Genomic DNA, 16,329 nt, shown 5'->3' on the forward strand with positions numbered 1-16,329 from the left:
TTCTTGTTTGTTTGTGATTTTCCAGGTAATTCTTTACTGTTAGCTTATGCTTTGTATTTCCTGAGAGATTTACATTCAGCTTAGGAGTTTCAGTGCAAATTGGCCTGTGCAATAAAAATGAATATTCTCTAGCAAGCATAACACCCTGAGTTCTATTTTCAGTTACCTCTCCCTTCCCTCCCCAAAATTATTTTGTGACCTTTTCTTTTAAACAAAGCACTCTCTTATTAGGTAGCTAGCTTGGAACTTATAGTCCTTCTGCCTGGGCTCCTGAGAGCTATAATTCTTAGGCATGCCCCACCATACCTGCCATAACTCCATGACTTCTCTAGGTTCTGAAATCCGGCAGTGTGATGTCTGCTTTTACACCTTGATGATTAGTCTTAGTTTAGTTGTGTTCCATGTAATTAGAATAACATTTAAATATCTTTGTCTAGGTAAAGGCAGTTTTACCTATCATTTTGTTTATAGGAATATCTTTGTCAATACTAGGAATATGTCATGTAAATAATGTCTCTAAGCATTAAAATACTTAAGAAGACTATGGCTAACAGTTTTTTTTTTCCTCTCAGCAATGTCTTTAAAAGTGCCTTAAATAAGATAAATGGTGTCTTCATGACAGTTAATGCTACGTGACTGGGTATTTCCTAAGAATTTTACTTGTATTTTTTTCTAAGGGTGCCTGGTAGGGTCTGAGGTATATAATCTTTGTTTAGGTGAAAATTGTTTCTTGAATTACTGAGTTTTTACATAGAGTATTTAGGATAGAATGTGTAGAGGGTCCCCAGCGTGTCTTAAGGTAATGAATTTCTCCCATGTTTATATTCAAGGTTTCTCTCTCTTTGCTCTCAGGCAGCCCATCAGGTCGGTGAGGATGAGATAAGCTTGTCCACTCTGGGACGAGTTTATACTATTGATTTTAATTCTATGCAGCAAATCAATGAGGACACGGGGACAGCACGTGCCATTCAGAGAAAACCTAACCCCTTAGCCAATACTAACACTAGTAAGTATCTTTTGAGTTAAATAGAACTCTACTATTGTAATATTTTTATTTTCATTATCATAATTGGTTCATTGCATATGCTTAGGAAGTTGAAGTAATTGCATAACACTAATTTGTGTTTTTCAAATTATTTGCATTAATTCATATATGATGTGTCCCTGCCAAGATATAGTGCTTAAAGTGATGTCCAGTTAGAACTGGCAGTGTAGGTGATGATTTATTTATATGTCCTTGCTCTATTTTGTATCCATCCACTAGATTAGTTCTTTCCAACTATTTTCTTCAACTTACTTGTATTTTTGATGGTATTAGAGTTTGAACATAGGGCTTCACACTTTCTCTACCATTTTACCATACCTTATCCCTGCTTTTGACTGGTTATTTTGGACATAGGGTAATGGACTTTTCTGCCTGGGTTGGCCTTGAACTGTATTCTTTCTAAGGGACCAGATAGATAAGTAATACAGCTTTGAAGTTTGTTTTGTTTTGTTTTGTTTGTGATCATGGGGCCTAAACTCTGGGCCTCAGCTGTCCCTGAGCTCTTCAGCTCTAAGGCTAGTGCTCTACCACTTAAGTCACAGTACCACTTCCGGCTTTTTTTTTTCTTCTGCTTATGTGGTGCTGAGGAATCGAACCCAGGACCTCACGCATGCAAGGCAAGCACTCTAACACTGAACCACTTTCCCGGCCCCAGCTTTGTGAATCTTATATTTCTTTGTCTCATGATCATTGAAGTTTGCATCTGCATACACCATGTAAACAAACGTACAAGACTACATTTGCAATTTATTTAGAAAATCAAGTAGTAGAGTAGATTGAGTTTATATACTTTGATATTGCTAACTCTGATATAGATGTCATCAGTTACCATTCAGTACACATACACACTTGAGCAGAGTTTAGCCTACCTTTTAGAGATACTGTCCACTTACTGAAATCTGCCTGCTTCTGTTTGTTCATTCCATCTTATATCTCAGGTTTAAGCAACACAGTAGCTCTTTTTGCTTTAGTTATTTTCATAAGGGTCTTGTGTTCCCACCTTCCCCACTTTACTATGTGGAGGCCTCTGTGTGTCTGCAATTAAAGGCATATGCCATTACTTGTTCTTTGGAATAGGTATTTTTAACTTGCTTGATTCGTTATTTCGTATTATTCCTACTATTTCTGCCTCCCACAGAGCTGGGATTATAGGCATGAACCCCTGTGTTTGGCTGAAACTGTGTGCGCGTGCGTGCGTGTGTGTGTGTGATGGGACCTGAACTCTGGGCCTGGGCACTGTCCCTCAGCTCTTCAGCTCAAGGCTAGTGTTCTACCACTTGAGCCACAGTGCCACTTGGGGCATTTTCTGCTTATGCAGTGCTGATGAGTGGAACTCAGTCCTCATACATGCAAGGCAAGCAGTCTACCACTGAGCTACCTTCCCAGCCCTCTGCTTGTTTCTTAACAGTATTTTTGTTAATCTTGAAATTTGCCTAGTATATATAAGTAAAATGAAGAGGGTATAGTCAGCACAGTGATACCTTGTTATTTCAGCTGACCAGAGTATATCTAGTAGTTTTCTGTGGCTAAATTTTGTCTTAATGTTTGTCCTTCGTTTATAGAGTAGCTATTATAGATTTAGTAGTATTTGGAATAATTTTATTGACCTGGTTACTTTATTTTTAATTGTTTCTGAAGTCTGTTACTTTGGTATTGAACTTTTTTTTTTTTTTAAGGTGGATATTCAGAGTTAAAGAAGGATGATGCTCGAGCACAGCTTATGAAAGAGGATCCGGAACTGGCTAAGTCTTTTATCAAGACATTGTTTGGTGTTCTTTATGAAGTATATAGTTCCTCAGCAGGACCTGCGGTCAGACATAAGTGCCTTAGAGCAATTCTTAGGATAATTTATTTTGCGGATGCCGAGCTTCTGAAGGATGTTCTAAAAAATCATGCTGTTTCAAGGTATGTTGATGAAAACACTAAAAGCACTTTACAAGTTAAAAGTTTCTTAAGTTATTTATTGAAAGTAGTATGGCCAAAAATAATGACCAAATTTAGTCCAAGTTTTAAATACAAATCCTTTCTTTTTTTAGTCACATTGCATCCATGCTATCAAGCCAAGACCTGAAGATAGTAGTTGGAGCACTTCAGATGGCAGAAATCTTAATGCAGAAGTTACCTGATATTTTTAGTGTTTACTTCAGAAGAGAAGGTAATGTTATTCATGAAAATAAGTTAATGTTCACTTACTCCAGATACTACTTCAATACAAAAAATTTTAATCAGAATGAAAACTGTTTTCTTTTCAGTACAAGATATTTACATGCCATAATAGCTTGTGATTTTTTATAAAATGTGTGTAAATACATAATTGTTTGAGATTCACATGTCAACCAGTAAATAAATACTAGTCAGTGACATTTCCATATGCCCTCAATTCCAGAAGCAATCATACTTTTAAAATATAGCTAATTTATGTTCATCTAGAAAGATTTCCTCAGAAATGCTACTTTGTTTCCCTCACATATTTTTATAACATATATGTAAAGATTGGTATGAGTTCTGTCCTCCTAATTCGACTCCAGCAATACTGTAAAATACTTATAAAAGACAGCAACACTGTCTTTTATAAGCATGTGAGTTTTTATTGTAATTTCTTGAAAAAAATGTATCCTCTTAGTCAAGGTGCTAATGTGGTCTGGCATAAAATTATAATAAACAGTATGTATAGAATAAATTGTGACTGCTGAAAGATATGATGGAAAGTAGATTCTTCACCAGATCAATTTGAGTATATGCACATTCACTCATATAAATTCATATTGTTGACACACACACTTAGATATGTACCCTGCCACTATCCTAGTCCAGATAGGAACACCCTGTATCACAGGTTACAGTTTTGCTCTATTTATTCACCTTCAATAGTGCTTGTTAGTAGCTGTCAGTATGACAGTATGTGATTTTGTCTCCTTTAGTCCTTGATGTTAACTGGTAATATTAGGTCTTTTCCCCTATGCTGGCTGTCACCAGGTACACTGGATTTCTGAAATTCATTCTTACTTATATAATGGATATTTTGAACTTTAGGTTTTTATATGATCTATTTCTGAAGATTATAATATATTCAAATTTTCTTATATTTTTCTAGCTTTGTCGTCTATACTTCCATCCTTATTTGGTAGCTTTTTTTCAAGCAGTTCTCTTCATATCAGTGTTTTAACATTCAGGGATTTTATAATGGTGGGTAGGTAGTTTTGCCTCTTGATTAAAATTGACTCCTTTTCATCCTTGTAATTATAAAGGTGTAATGCATCAAGTAAAACATTTAGCAGAGTCAGAGTCTTTGTTGACGAGTCCACCAAAGGCATGTACGAATGGGTCAGGATCCTTGGGGTCTACCACGTCCGTGAGCAGTGGGACAGCCACAGCCGCCACCAATGCTGCAGCTGATCTGGGCTCACCTAGCTTGCAGCACAGCAGAGATGATTCTTTGGACCTGAGTCCTCAAGGGTGAGTCAAAGTTCTTGTGTTCTTTGTATTTAGCTTTGCTTTGGTACCCAAGACTCGTATAGACCAATGTTGTTAAACTGAAGAAATGTGGGAAAGAGAAAGTCAGTATTGTGGATTGAATTCAGGCCCTTTGCATATTCTAGGGAAGTGCTTCTACCTCTGCACTGTTATTGCCCAGTCCTTTGTCTTTTTTGTTAGGTGTTCAATGAAAATGGAAAAGATAATTTTGGAAACCTATGTTCAGTCTTGTTTTGACACTATAACTTTTTTTTTTTTTTTTTTTTTTTGGTCCAGTCGTGGGGCCTGAACTCTGGGCCTGAGCGCTGTCCCTCAGCTCTTCAGCTCAAGGCTGACACTATAACTTTTGATACCTGAGAGAACTAAGGCCCAGAGACATTAGTGATTTACACAGTGTTACACAGCTACTATTTCACCCCAAGTTTCTGTTTCCATAATTGTGATTGTGTATTCAACTACTATAAATAGGTCTTTGATATATTAAAATTTTAAAGTTTGCCAAGCTCCTCTGGCTTTCACTTGCAATCCCAGCTTTTCACAAGGCTAAGAGGTAGAGGATGGTGGCTTGAGTCCAACCAGAGCAGAAAAGTCTGCTAGACTCCATCTCCATACTAACTAGCAAAAACCACCTGGAGATGTGGTTCAAGTGACCGAGCTTAATCTGAGCAAGTAAAGGACCCTAAATTCAACCCCCCCCCCCCCAGTACTAACTCCTAAGTCCTCATTGGAAACAACACAGAAACCTAATTTTCCATTTACCTTTTACTGTTAAGTGGACACATATACCTTTTTCTTAACTAAGAATTTTTCCTTAAGGAAAAATCTCTACTTCCACCTGCTAGCTTTTTAATCTTTGTTATACTGAACTACTAAGAATGCTGTAAACCCCTGCTGTGTGCTAGTGCCTGATAACCTATAATCCTATTTATTTGGGAGACAAAGAATGTGAGGATTGTGGTTCAATACTAGCAAGGGCAGAAAAGCTTGTGAGATTCCTTCTGAACCAATATCTGGTCATAATGGTATGCCCCTGTTGTCCATCCCAAGCTACATGGGAGGCTGAGATGTAAAGATAGAGGTTCTGGGCCAGCCCCAGCAGAGAAAGTGAGGCTTCATCTACAATGAGGAAAGCTGGATGTGTTGATGGATACCTGTGATCCCAGAAGCTATGGGATGCACAGGCACACTTGAGTATCCTGTCCAAAAATAACTAGCAAAAAACGGGGCTAGAGGCATGGCTCAAGTGATAGAGCCCCAGGTGTGAGGCCCTGTGTTCAGTTGCAGTACTCTTTTTTAAAAAATTGAAAAGACAGGGGCTGGGAAGGTGGCTCAGTGGTAGAGCGTTTGCCTTGCATGCCAGAGGCCCTGAGTTCGATTCCTTAGCACCACATAAGCAAAAAGAAAAAAAGCCGGAGGTGGCACTATGGCTCAAGTGGTAGAGCGCTAACCTTGAGCTGAAGAGCTGAGGAACAGTGCCCAGGCCCAGAGTTCAGACCCCCCCCCAAAAAAAAAATGGTATTTGGTAAAAAATTGAAAAGACAGTTTTGTTTGTTTAAATTTTGTTGTTAATGAAGCATATTACTTTTAAGTATTTGTTAGAAGCTTGAGCATTGTGATATGAATGCAATGTGATAAACTAAATTTAGTTCTAAAGTTTAGAATATAAGAATAATACTGCATGCTCTCTTTTTGATCTTGATAAAAAAATATATACTAGTATTGAGTAAGTAGAATTCACAAAGTAAATTCAGTAAACTTTAATCTTGGAAAGGGGCTTGCTTAAGAAGATTGCTTTTTCAGTGCCACCTGGTAGCAGTTTGCCATCCTAGCCTTAATATGATTTTGGCAGTTCTGTGACTTGTGGCAAACAAAGAGAGACTTCTGGTGTGGTGATTTTCTTTTAGGAAAACCTTGTCTTTAGGTATTATCTATCACTACCAAGACAGGGCCTGAGGAATGGGGCCTGGAGAATATTTATGTCTTTGACCTTTCCAGTTCTGAGCTTGTACTTGCCTGCCCTGCCTCTCCTTCCTTCCTTCTCATAGCCACTTTTGCATGCTGGTTGCTACAGTAACCCTGGTTGATTGCAGGGTTTTGCTGTTTGATGCCATCGTGGTGCCCACAGTGTAAGGTCCTTAGAATTTCAGGATATCATGAAAAAGAGCTCAGATACCACATTTCTGAGCCATTTTAAATTAAGGAGCTGGAGTTGATTAACAGTTGATGATACCAAAGGAAGAGGGAAGTACCTTTCTCCAATATTTTCAGTCTTAAGTGGTTCCACATTCCAAGTGAAAAGTTCTAAGTAATTTTATTTTTGAAATAGAAATTTTTCAAGTATATTAAAATTTATCTTTTGGAAGTCCATGTATCCTGTTTCATAGAAACGTCAAGTGTTAGAAACTTTTTTTTCCCAATTTTGAGTACTGAACTAACTGAACCTGATATTTTTTTTGTTCATCTTAAATACTTTTATTTTCATAAGAATCTACTGCTGTTTCAAGTTTTTAGTAGTGCTGAATCAGTGGTCTTAGCCAAGTGTGTTATTGCAATCTAGTGTTAACAACAAAGGCTAGGGCTGGGAAGTTGGCTCAGTGGTAGAGCGCTTGCCTTGTATGCATGAGGCCCTGGGTTCAATTCCTCAGCACCACATAAGCAAAAAGAAAAAAGCCGGAAGTGGCACTGTGGCTCAAGTGGTAGAGCACTGCCTTGAGCTGAAGAGCTGAAGGACAGCACTCAGGCTCAGAGTTCAGGCCCCATGACCGGACCAAAAAAAAAAGAACAAAGGCTATAGTCAGGTAGAGCGTAGCCACAGGCAGGGGAATCGAGTATGAGGCCAGCCTTTATACGTCTCTCTCTCTCTCTCTCTCTCTCTCTCTCTCTCTAACACACAAACACATCCATCCATATATGATAGATATATATGAATAAGTGCTATAGACAGCTCATTAATACTTATACAGAATAGGTTTACTAGTAATTAGATTCATGTGTATGTGTAAAAGTCATCTAAACTGTTTATAAATGCATTAATTTGTGATGTTACTGCCATGAAATAATTTTTTGTAGGTTATTACAGTCCGTATTTTGATTGTTTAAATATTAGGTGCCATGTGTATTTTCTTACCATTTAAGTTAGGGAAGAAAGATAGCACTAGATGGAACATATTGTTTCTAGTTGGTGATAACCTAGTTCTTACTGTCTTGATTATTTGTACTGTATGTTTTTTGTACATTTAATGTATTGTATCTTTTACTAAAGATGAATACATAGATCAGTCAGATTCTGTTTGGTAATCATATCCTTTGTACATGTCTAGAGTGTGACTGGCACAGATGTAGCATTAAGTAAAGGTGAAGAACAACATCATGTTACATAATTTTTTATAACTTACTATATCTGCTATTTTTGGCTTTTCTCAATGGTAATTGCTAATGTCATTTTTTCATGGGATAGTCGATTAAGTGATGTTCTAAAGAGAAAACGACTGCCAAAACGAGGGCCACGAAGGCCAAAGTACTCACCTCCAAGAGATGATGACAAAGTAGACAATCAAGGTATGTTCTTAGATGAAACTTGGGCACATGGTGGGGAAGATGGTAGCATAAGTTGTCAGAGGAAGTGTTCTTAACTCTTGCAGCTAAAGTTATTTTAAATTTAATATTCTCTCTCTCTCCTCCTCTCCCCCTGTCTCCCTCTTCCCCCTGTCTCCCTCTTTTTCTCCCCTCTCTTCCCCTACCTCCCTCTCTTTTCTTTTTCTCTTTTTCTCTCTTTCTCAGGGCCTGGATGCTGTCCCTGAGTTCTTGCGCTCAAGGCTAGCACTCTACCACTTTCAGCCACTTGTGGTTTTCTTAGGGTTAATTGGAACTAATAGTATCAGAGACTTTCCTGCCTGGGCTGGCTTCAAACTGTTATCCTTCAATCTCAGCCTCCTGAGTAGCTGTGATTATAGACGTGAGCCACCAGTGGCTGATTTTCATTTCTTTATTGCTTGCTTGCTTTTTTTTTTTTTTTTAAATCAGTACTAAGCCATTTCATCTGTAGTAAGCCAATTTAACTACAGTTCTTTTTTCTTTTAACAGCTAAAAGCCCCACCACCACTCAGTCACCTAAATCTTCCTTCCTGGCCAGCTTGAATCCAAAAACATGGGGAAGGTTAAGCGCACAGTCCAATAGCAACAACATTGAGCCAGCACGAACTGCAGGAGTTAGTGGTCTTGCCAGGGCTGCCTCAAAGGACACTCTATCCAATAACAGGTAAAGTTGGGTGAAAGGAGGAGGTGAAGAATTCTCTATTGCTTCTATTTGAATCAGAAAATCTTAACATTATTTAGCATATTTATTATAAAGTAGTGATACATGAAAATAGAACTTCACAGAAATGGCATAGCTCAAGATTCTTAATTCATGACTCCTTTGTCCTAAGTTCCAGTTTTATATTCTGATATAAAAACATCATTGAAGCTATAATACATGTTCAAAACCAAATTTTGTTCTCTGTGGAACCTTTCAATTGTATTCCAGACAAAGAGAAGTTATCATTTTCTCTGTTTTAGTGGAGAGGACTTTTTGGTTGTTGTTTGTTTGCTTTTAAGTAAGAACCTAGAACTCTTATCAGCCATAAACTCCTTTATACCAACTATGGATTTAAAAGCATTGAAAAGAAAACCTTGGTGTGTGTGTGTGTGGGGGTGGAACTCTGTAAGATACAACTATAGATTATCATCTTCCCAAATTAAAAAAAAGGGACTGGGAAGGTGGCTCAGTGGTAGAGTGCTTGCCTTGCATGCATGAGGCCCTGGGTTCAATTCCTCAGCACCACATAAGCAGAAAAGGCTAGAAGTGGTTCTGTGGCTCAAGTGGTAGAGCACTAGCCTTGAGTTGAAGAGCTTAGGGACAGTGCCCAGGCCCAGAGTTCAGGCCCCACAACTGACCTACTACCACCACCACCACCACCACCAAAAAAAAAATTATGATTCAGATGCCACTGGGAAAATAATTTGTTTGACTGAGTTGATGGCTGTATTTCTGAAGTTTGGCAGAAACTTTCAATGTTTGTAATTGAATCATCCAGGTCTTATTTGTCAGAGCATATTGTGTACCTAAAGAGGTACATATTTCTGGTCTATAACTTCAGCTATCCAAGGACATTACAAATAATATTTGAACTTTAATAAATCAGGTGAAATTGAATTTGGGTGTGAATACTAAGATTTTTCATTATAGGATTGTCCATAATTAGAACATCTTGTTTACTGTCCATGTAATGGCCCAAATGATTTGGTACATTGTAGCCCATTTTCAAAGTGACCTTTGAATTTATTGTTCTACAAACATAGGCTAGAAAGAATTTTCTTTTGATCAAAAGTTGAATTTTTTTCTCTGTACACAAAATAAGACTTTAATATCTCTTTTTCTTTCTTGAAGAGAAAAAATTAAAGGTTGGATTAAGGAGCAGGCACATAAATTTGTAGAGCGCTATTTTAGTTCTGAGAATATGGATGGAAGCAATCCTGCACTGAATGTCCTTCAGAGACTTTGTGCTGCAACTGAACAACTCAACCTCCAGGTATGGTGTCTACTGCATCTTTCTTGCCCTTTTCAGTCTCTGAAAATGTTTTCTAGCTTTCTCTGGGTTTAGCTAACCTAGATAACTTTTTTCTTTTTGACTGTCATAGTTCATCATTTTATTAAATGTACTAGAAATCTCATCTTTGACTTTTTTCCTTCTCATCCCATTACTTGATAAATATGCATAGATTTCAGAAATGTCCCTTGAGCACATCTCTCTTCAAAGTTCTTTTCAGGTACAGATAAGAGTTGGTGGGCCTCTCTACCTCTTGTATATATACTCAGGGTCACATGGTAGTTAGTGGCAGGAGATTTATCATCCTTTTATATTCATCTAAACTATCATGGTATTTTTATTTATGTATTTTTGATGTTGCTTTGTAATTCTGGCTTATTTTTCCCAAGGAAGTGTCCAGTTCATTAGATTTAAATGTATTAACTTAAAAGCTGCACCTTATGTTTCTGTTGGATCTTTTCATTCTGACATTAGAATCCAGTATTATTTTAAAAAGTGTTAGTTTGAATATTTTTCATCATGAAATATTTATAATTCTCTATATAAGAGCCTTTGTACTAAGAATATACCTGTTCCTTATCTACCTTTTTATAAAAAGGTTCAGAATATATTTAATTCCTTTTGGGGAAATATAAATTATACATTTTATTATTGTTTAAATCAATATAGAAATCCTATTCCTGTTTATTTCAGGTGGATGGTGGAGCTGAGTGCCTTGTAGAAATCCGTAGCATAGTCTCAGAATCAGATGTTTCATCATTTGAAATCCAGCATAGTGGATTTGTGAAGCAGCTGTTGCTTTATTTGACATCTAAAAGTGAAAAGGATGCCGTAAGCAGAGAGATCAGATTAAAGCGATTTCTTCATGTATTTTTTTCTTCTCCTGTAAGTTATCTAATAATGCTTATATTTCTTATCTAACAATCTTGTGTAATAATTTGTAGTATGTGTTGATCAAGATACTGTGTATTGCTTATCCACATTTTGTGCATAAAGCACTGTCCTAATAGTTTTCAAGAGTACTTTATTGCCATTGATAGTAAGTATTTCAAGCCAATATCAAAGATCAACTCCCCTTCCTTCATCCTCAGTGGTAAGAACAAGAGCATAACTACTCTGATTTAACTCATATTTTCTCATTTGACTGTTTTAGAGCTAGCCAGGAAGTTTCTCTTTGGATTAAGAATTACTCTCCTGTCAATTAGCAAATCTATGTAACCCTGTTCATGATAGATTCAAAGGCATTTTTGAGCACTGCTTATAGTCTACTTCTACACTTGCAGGGGTATCTAAAACAGTTGCTAATCTATTGGAGATTTAATATATGTGTTACAATGTTGGAATATAGTTTTATACCATGCTTGAGATTATGGTTAAATGTATAGTCTCTTATCTGAAACTCCTGGGGGAACTGTGGACATGGTGTAAAAGCACCATCCTAGAATGTCCACATCTCCCCTTCCTCGCCCCCCCCAAACAACTGGTATGGTTTATCCCCTGAGGATGAATGGCTTTCCAGAGTTCTGTAGTGCAATACATTAATAATCTATAATTTATTTGGAAACTTTGTCCCAACCAAGACTGGTCATTAAGGATAAAAATGAAGAGATGAATACTGTAAAACTGCTTTCTCAATTTTTTTGTCAAGATGTGTTTCATTTTTTAAAAGGCTTGCTTAACCTGCCTAACCTGTCGATATACTTATAACTTAGCTTCCAGGAGAAGAGCCTATTGGACGAGTAGAACCAATGGGTAATGCACCTTTATTGGCATTAGTTCACAAGATGAACAACTGCCTGAGCCAAATGGAACAGTTTCCAGTCAAAGTGCATGATTTCCCCAGTGGAAATGGGACAGGAGGAAGGTAAGGACCACTGCCTGGGTACACCGTTGCCCCTGGAATTTAGTATTTACTTATATTAAGATAAAGTAAAAAGAAGCAAGAGGTCTGGCAAAGTCTTTGTCTGAAAAAAAACATTACTTAAGATCATACCACATGTCTTAAACATGAGGTTTTAAAGTATGTAAACAGTGATACTTGAGAACTATAATAATAAACCTAGTTAATTTTCCTTTTTTAAAAAAATTAAACTAATATCCTTTACCATTTTTCCCAAAAAAATTGTGGGTATGGCAATAAAATTTTTGTATTCTCTAATATGTGATACTGGCTTTGACCTTGTATTTAAGAGTTCATTTTGAAGATTCAATATAAACTTCTGCTTGTTCTATAATATGATTTTTAAAGACCAATGGAACATTATAGAAATAATTATTTAACTTTATTTTGGGGTATGGAAGTATTCTTGCAATTAGAAGTCTAGAAAGTGATACTTTGTTTTAAAATCCAAATGCATGTGCACATTTAATTTTAAAGCACCAAAAAATTTGGTTGAATGAAAGCAGCATCTGTTTTTAAATACATAAAACTATCATGGCATAGACTTTGAAATTACATATTTTTAGGTGTTGGTGGTGTTGGGGATGTTGGTTGGCTTTGGTTTTGGGTATTTGGGAATGAACTACTACTTAAGCCACATCGTAGTCCTTTGTTTTGCTTAGGGCAGCCTCATATCCTTTATCCTCCTGCCTCTCTGCCTTCTAAGTAACTGGAATTTCAGATTTGTATCATCACACCTGACTTGCTTTGATCATTATATAAGCCTCGAATAATGTATGCCATAAACGCACTTTTTCCAGTACTCTTAAGAAAACCGTGGAACTTTTCAGTTTTATCTTTATGTATACAAAATGTATTTAATACATGTAATGGCATGTTTCTTTCCATACCCCTGTTTACATGCTTTATGTACACTAGGTAACCAACTTTAAGCTCTTTAAAGACTTGTTTAAAGAACAGAGTTTATATAGGAAAAACAGAGCTTATAGAAAAAAAAATCGATTAAATGTCTTTACCAGGAACCAACTGGTGTAATTAAACTGCTTTATTCAAAATGTAGCGAAGTTCTGGGCAAGATTGCTTAAGCCTATAAACCTAGCTACTTAGCAAGTGGAGAGCCAAGGATGCTGGTGCAGAAAGAAGGCAAGATTCTAGTATGTGCCTGTTACCAGCTGCAGGGAAGCTCAATTGCTAGGCATAGTGTTCATGCCTATGGTGTCCAGTGACACAGGCACAAGTAGGAAGATTACAGTGTAGTCCAGCTTGGGTAATAAGTGAGACCTGACACAGAAAATAGCCAGTGCATAGAAAGGCTGGAGGCTGAGACCATGAGTTCATTTCCTAGTGCCATTATATATTTTTTAAGTATGTAGCAAACTAGATTTGAAAGTTATTTTATAGCTGAAATATTTGAAAACAGAAAAGAGAGCGTGTGTGTGTGTGGCCCTGATTCTGGGGTTTGAACTCAGAGCCCAGGCACCATCTCTCAGTTTGCTTTGCTCAGGGCTTTTTTGCTTCCGGCTTTCTTGGTAATTAAAGATAAGAGTCTCACTGACTTTCCTGCCCTGGCTGGCTTTAAACTGTGATCCTCATATCTCAGCCTCCTGAGTAGCTAGGATTGCAAGCTTGAGCCACCACCGCTTGGCAGGGTTTTTGTTTCTAAATTTAATTTTGTAAGAAAGGATAAAATACTAAAGAAGTGTATTTAAGTTGTTGAAGAAATCTTATTTCAAAGAATTGCCTAAATGGGACAATTCATGAATACCAGAATTCATGGTATTCTCCTCACATGGTTCCATGATGGATTAAAAGGTAAAGTATTGATTTCATGTGCATGACTCCACACTCACATTTTAGTTCTCATTCTTAACTGTATTAAGTAACTTGAGTTACTAGCACTATCGTTTATATGACACAAGAGTTTAGCTTTGTGTCTTAGAAAATTGAAGTGTATTTTCTTCCTTTTTATCAATTGTGACAATAGACTAACCTTTTTTCGCAAATTATCTTGAGCTTTTCTCTCAACAGAGGATCACAGGCTTTAAAATTTTTCAACACACATCAGTTAAAATGCCAATTACAAAGACATCCTGATTGTGCAAATGTGAAACAGTGGAAGGGTGGACCTGTCAAGATCGACCCATTGGCGTTGGTACAAGCTATTGAGAGATACCTTGTAGTTAGAGGTACTTTGCATATATACCTTTTCAATGAAAGTAATATTGAAAAATGCATGGGCTAGTACCCTGTTTAATTTTTTCTGATAAAACCTACACAGTAGGAACTTATTTTCCTGCCACTAATGTATTGGCATTGTTGGACTCTCCTATAAGTTAACTGGTTATTTGAGTGATGAACTAATTTGCCATGTTGGAATTTCAGTAGAAAGAACACTCTGTGTTTGAGAATTTTCTTTGGTCTTTCTTTTCCGTGGATCAATATGTAACTTTTTTTAAAAAAAAAGTAAAATACCAGGTTAACCATTTATCCAATTGCAAGACATTTATTTGTGTGTATATTTAGGGTATGGAAGAGTAAGAGAAGATGATGAAGACAGTGATGATGATGGATCAGATGAGGAAATAGACGAATCTCTGGTAAGATAAAATGCTGATCATTTTTGTAAAGTATGTTAGTCAATATATTACATACATATACGTATATATATGTAATATATACGTACATCCCTAATGCAAAAATCCAAAATATCCTAAATTCTATAAGCAGAAAATTCCACACTTGGCCTTTTGAGGTAGCATTAAAAAGCAAGAGTACTAAAAATACTGTATAAAGTTTACTTTAAAGGCTTATGTGTATGAAGGTGCATATGAAACATAAATTGAATTTTATGTTTAAACTTGGTCCCTTTTAAATTGCCTCATGTATAAGTATGCAAATATTCTTTTTTGGTGCCAATCCTGGGACTTGAACTTAGGCCTAGGCACTGTCCTAGAGATTTTTTCCTCAAGTACAGTGTTCTACCACTTCAGCCACAGCTCTACTGGGTTTTTTGCTAATAATTAAAGACTTTGGTGTCTGGCTTCTAACTGATCTTCAGACATCAGCCTCCTAAGTAACTAGGATTATGGGCATGAGCCACAAGCACCCAGTGGAGGGGCAGAGGAGATCTGAAATACTGGTCCCAAAGCATACCAGATGAAAGTTACTTGTCATGCATAGGGTTTGGTAACTATCTGTGGTTTCAGACATTGTACTGTGACCAGCAGGTGATATTGAACTATATAAACACCAATGTCAGTAGCTAAAATAGATTTTGCTTGCTTTTTTAGGCTGCTCAGTTTTTAAATTCAGGAAATGTGAGACACAGACTACAGTTTTATATTGGAGAACATTTGCTACCATACAATATGACTGTGTATCAGGCAGTACGACAGTTCAGTGTACAGGCTGAAGATGAAAGAGAATCCACAGATGATGAAAGCAATCCTCTAGGGAGAGCTGGGATTTGGACAAAGACTCATACCATATGGCAAGTTTGAAAATCCTCCCTCCTATTCCTATTCCCATTCCTGTTGCTAGTTCTATTGCAAAACAGGAGTTCTACCATCTACCTACCTAAGCCACTTTGCCAGCCCTGGTGTTTTGTGAACTTTGAAAATGTGTTATAGAATTCATACTAAAGTTATGATTGGTATTTGTAAGAAGAAAGGGAGCTCTTAAAATATTTCATATATATTGTGTGTGTGTGTGTGTGTGTGTGTGTGTGTGTGTGTGTGTGTGTGTGTGTGTGTGTGTGTGTGTGTGTGTGTGTGTGTGTGTGTGTGTGTGTGTGTGTGTGTGTGTATCTGCTTCCTCAAATTCTAGGAAAACATATGATGGACAGTAATAAATAATAATTTACATCTGCCTTTTTAATGCATTTTAGTCCCTAATTAAAACATTTCTCCATTAAATGTTTCAGTAGGTAATCAGAAGTTTGGCATTCTAGGTCCTTAAAGGCATTTGGCTATAGATTCCTGCATTTCCTGTTCATTTCTCTATTTATAAAGGTAGTCACTCTTCCGAAGCCATTCTTTATAACATTTTCCTCCTGTGATGCTGTAGCTAGGTTGTGCAGTCTTTTATAGGAAGGTGTGTCATTGGTAATTCTCAGAATTCAAAGTAAGGATAGAGAGGGTAGTTTTTTGGGTTATTCTGGTAACTGCATGTTCAGTCTGTGATGTGGACTTTTGCCTTTGTATAATAAATTACACGTGTGTGTGTGTGTGTGTGTGTGTGTGTGTACGTGTACATACAGCATGATGAAATCAAAAACGTTTTGAAAAGTGAGAGGAAAGGGAATATGGGGGAGGGCGTGAATT

The 16,329-nt window shown here is 36.9% G+C and overlaps 1 protein-coding gene across 27 annotated transcripts in view; it reads left to right on the forward strand.

Annotated features, from left to right (window-relative positions):
- Positions 1–16,329, forward strand: part of Trip12 (thyroid hormone receptor interactor 12) — a 130,951-nt gene that overhangs the window by 89,308 nt on the left and 25,314 nt on the right. For 15 of the 27 annotated variants that reach the window (XM_070015271.1, XM_070015288.1, XM_070015247.1 and 12 more), the window contains 12 exons: positions 853–1,006; positions 2,722–2,950; positions 3,082–3,200; positions 4,294–4,501; positions 7,977–8,077; positions 8,603–8,777; positions 9,948–10,089; positions 10,801–10,992; positions 11,820–11,971; positions 14,021–14,193; positions 14,531–14,604; positions 15,298–15,497. In XM_070015271.1, the coding sequence (XP_069871372.1) occupies positions 853–1,006; positions 2,722–2,950; positions 3,082–3,200; positions 4,294–4,501; positions 7,977–8,077; positions 8,603–8,777; positions 9,948–10,089; positions 10,801–10,992; positions 11,820–11,971; positions 14,021–14,193; positions 14,531–14,604; positions 15,298–15,497 (1,919 nt within the window). The remainder of the gene's footprint in view (positions 1–852; positions 1,007–2,721; positions 2,951–3,081; positions 3,201–4,293; positions 4,502–7,976; positions 8,078–8,602; positions 8,778–9,947; positions 10,090–10,800; positions 10,993–11,819; positions 11,972–14,020; positions 14,194–14,530; positions 14,605–15,297; positions 15,498–16,329) is intronic. The other 12 variants (XM_070015290.1, XM_070015295.1, XM_070015296.1 and 9 more) reach the window with 3 other exon arrangements.

This window comes from Dipodomys merriami, unplaced genomic scaffold (assembly GCF_024711535.1).
Source record: "Dipodomys merriami isolate MVZ:Mamm:240054 unplaced genomic scaffold, mDipMer1.0.p SCAF_1, whole genome shotgun sequence".
Lineage (NCBI taxonomy): Eukaryota > Metazoa > Chordata > Mammalia > Rodentia > Heteromyidae > Dipodomys > Dipodomys merriami.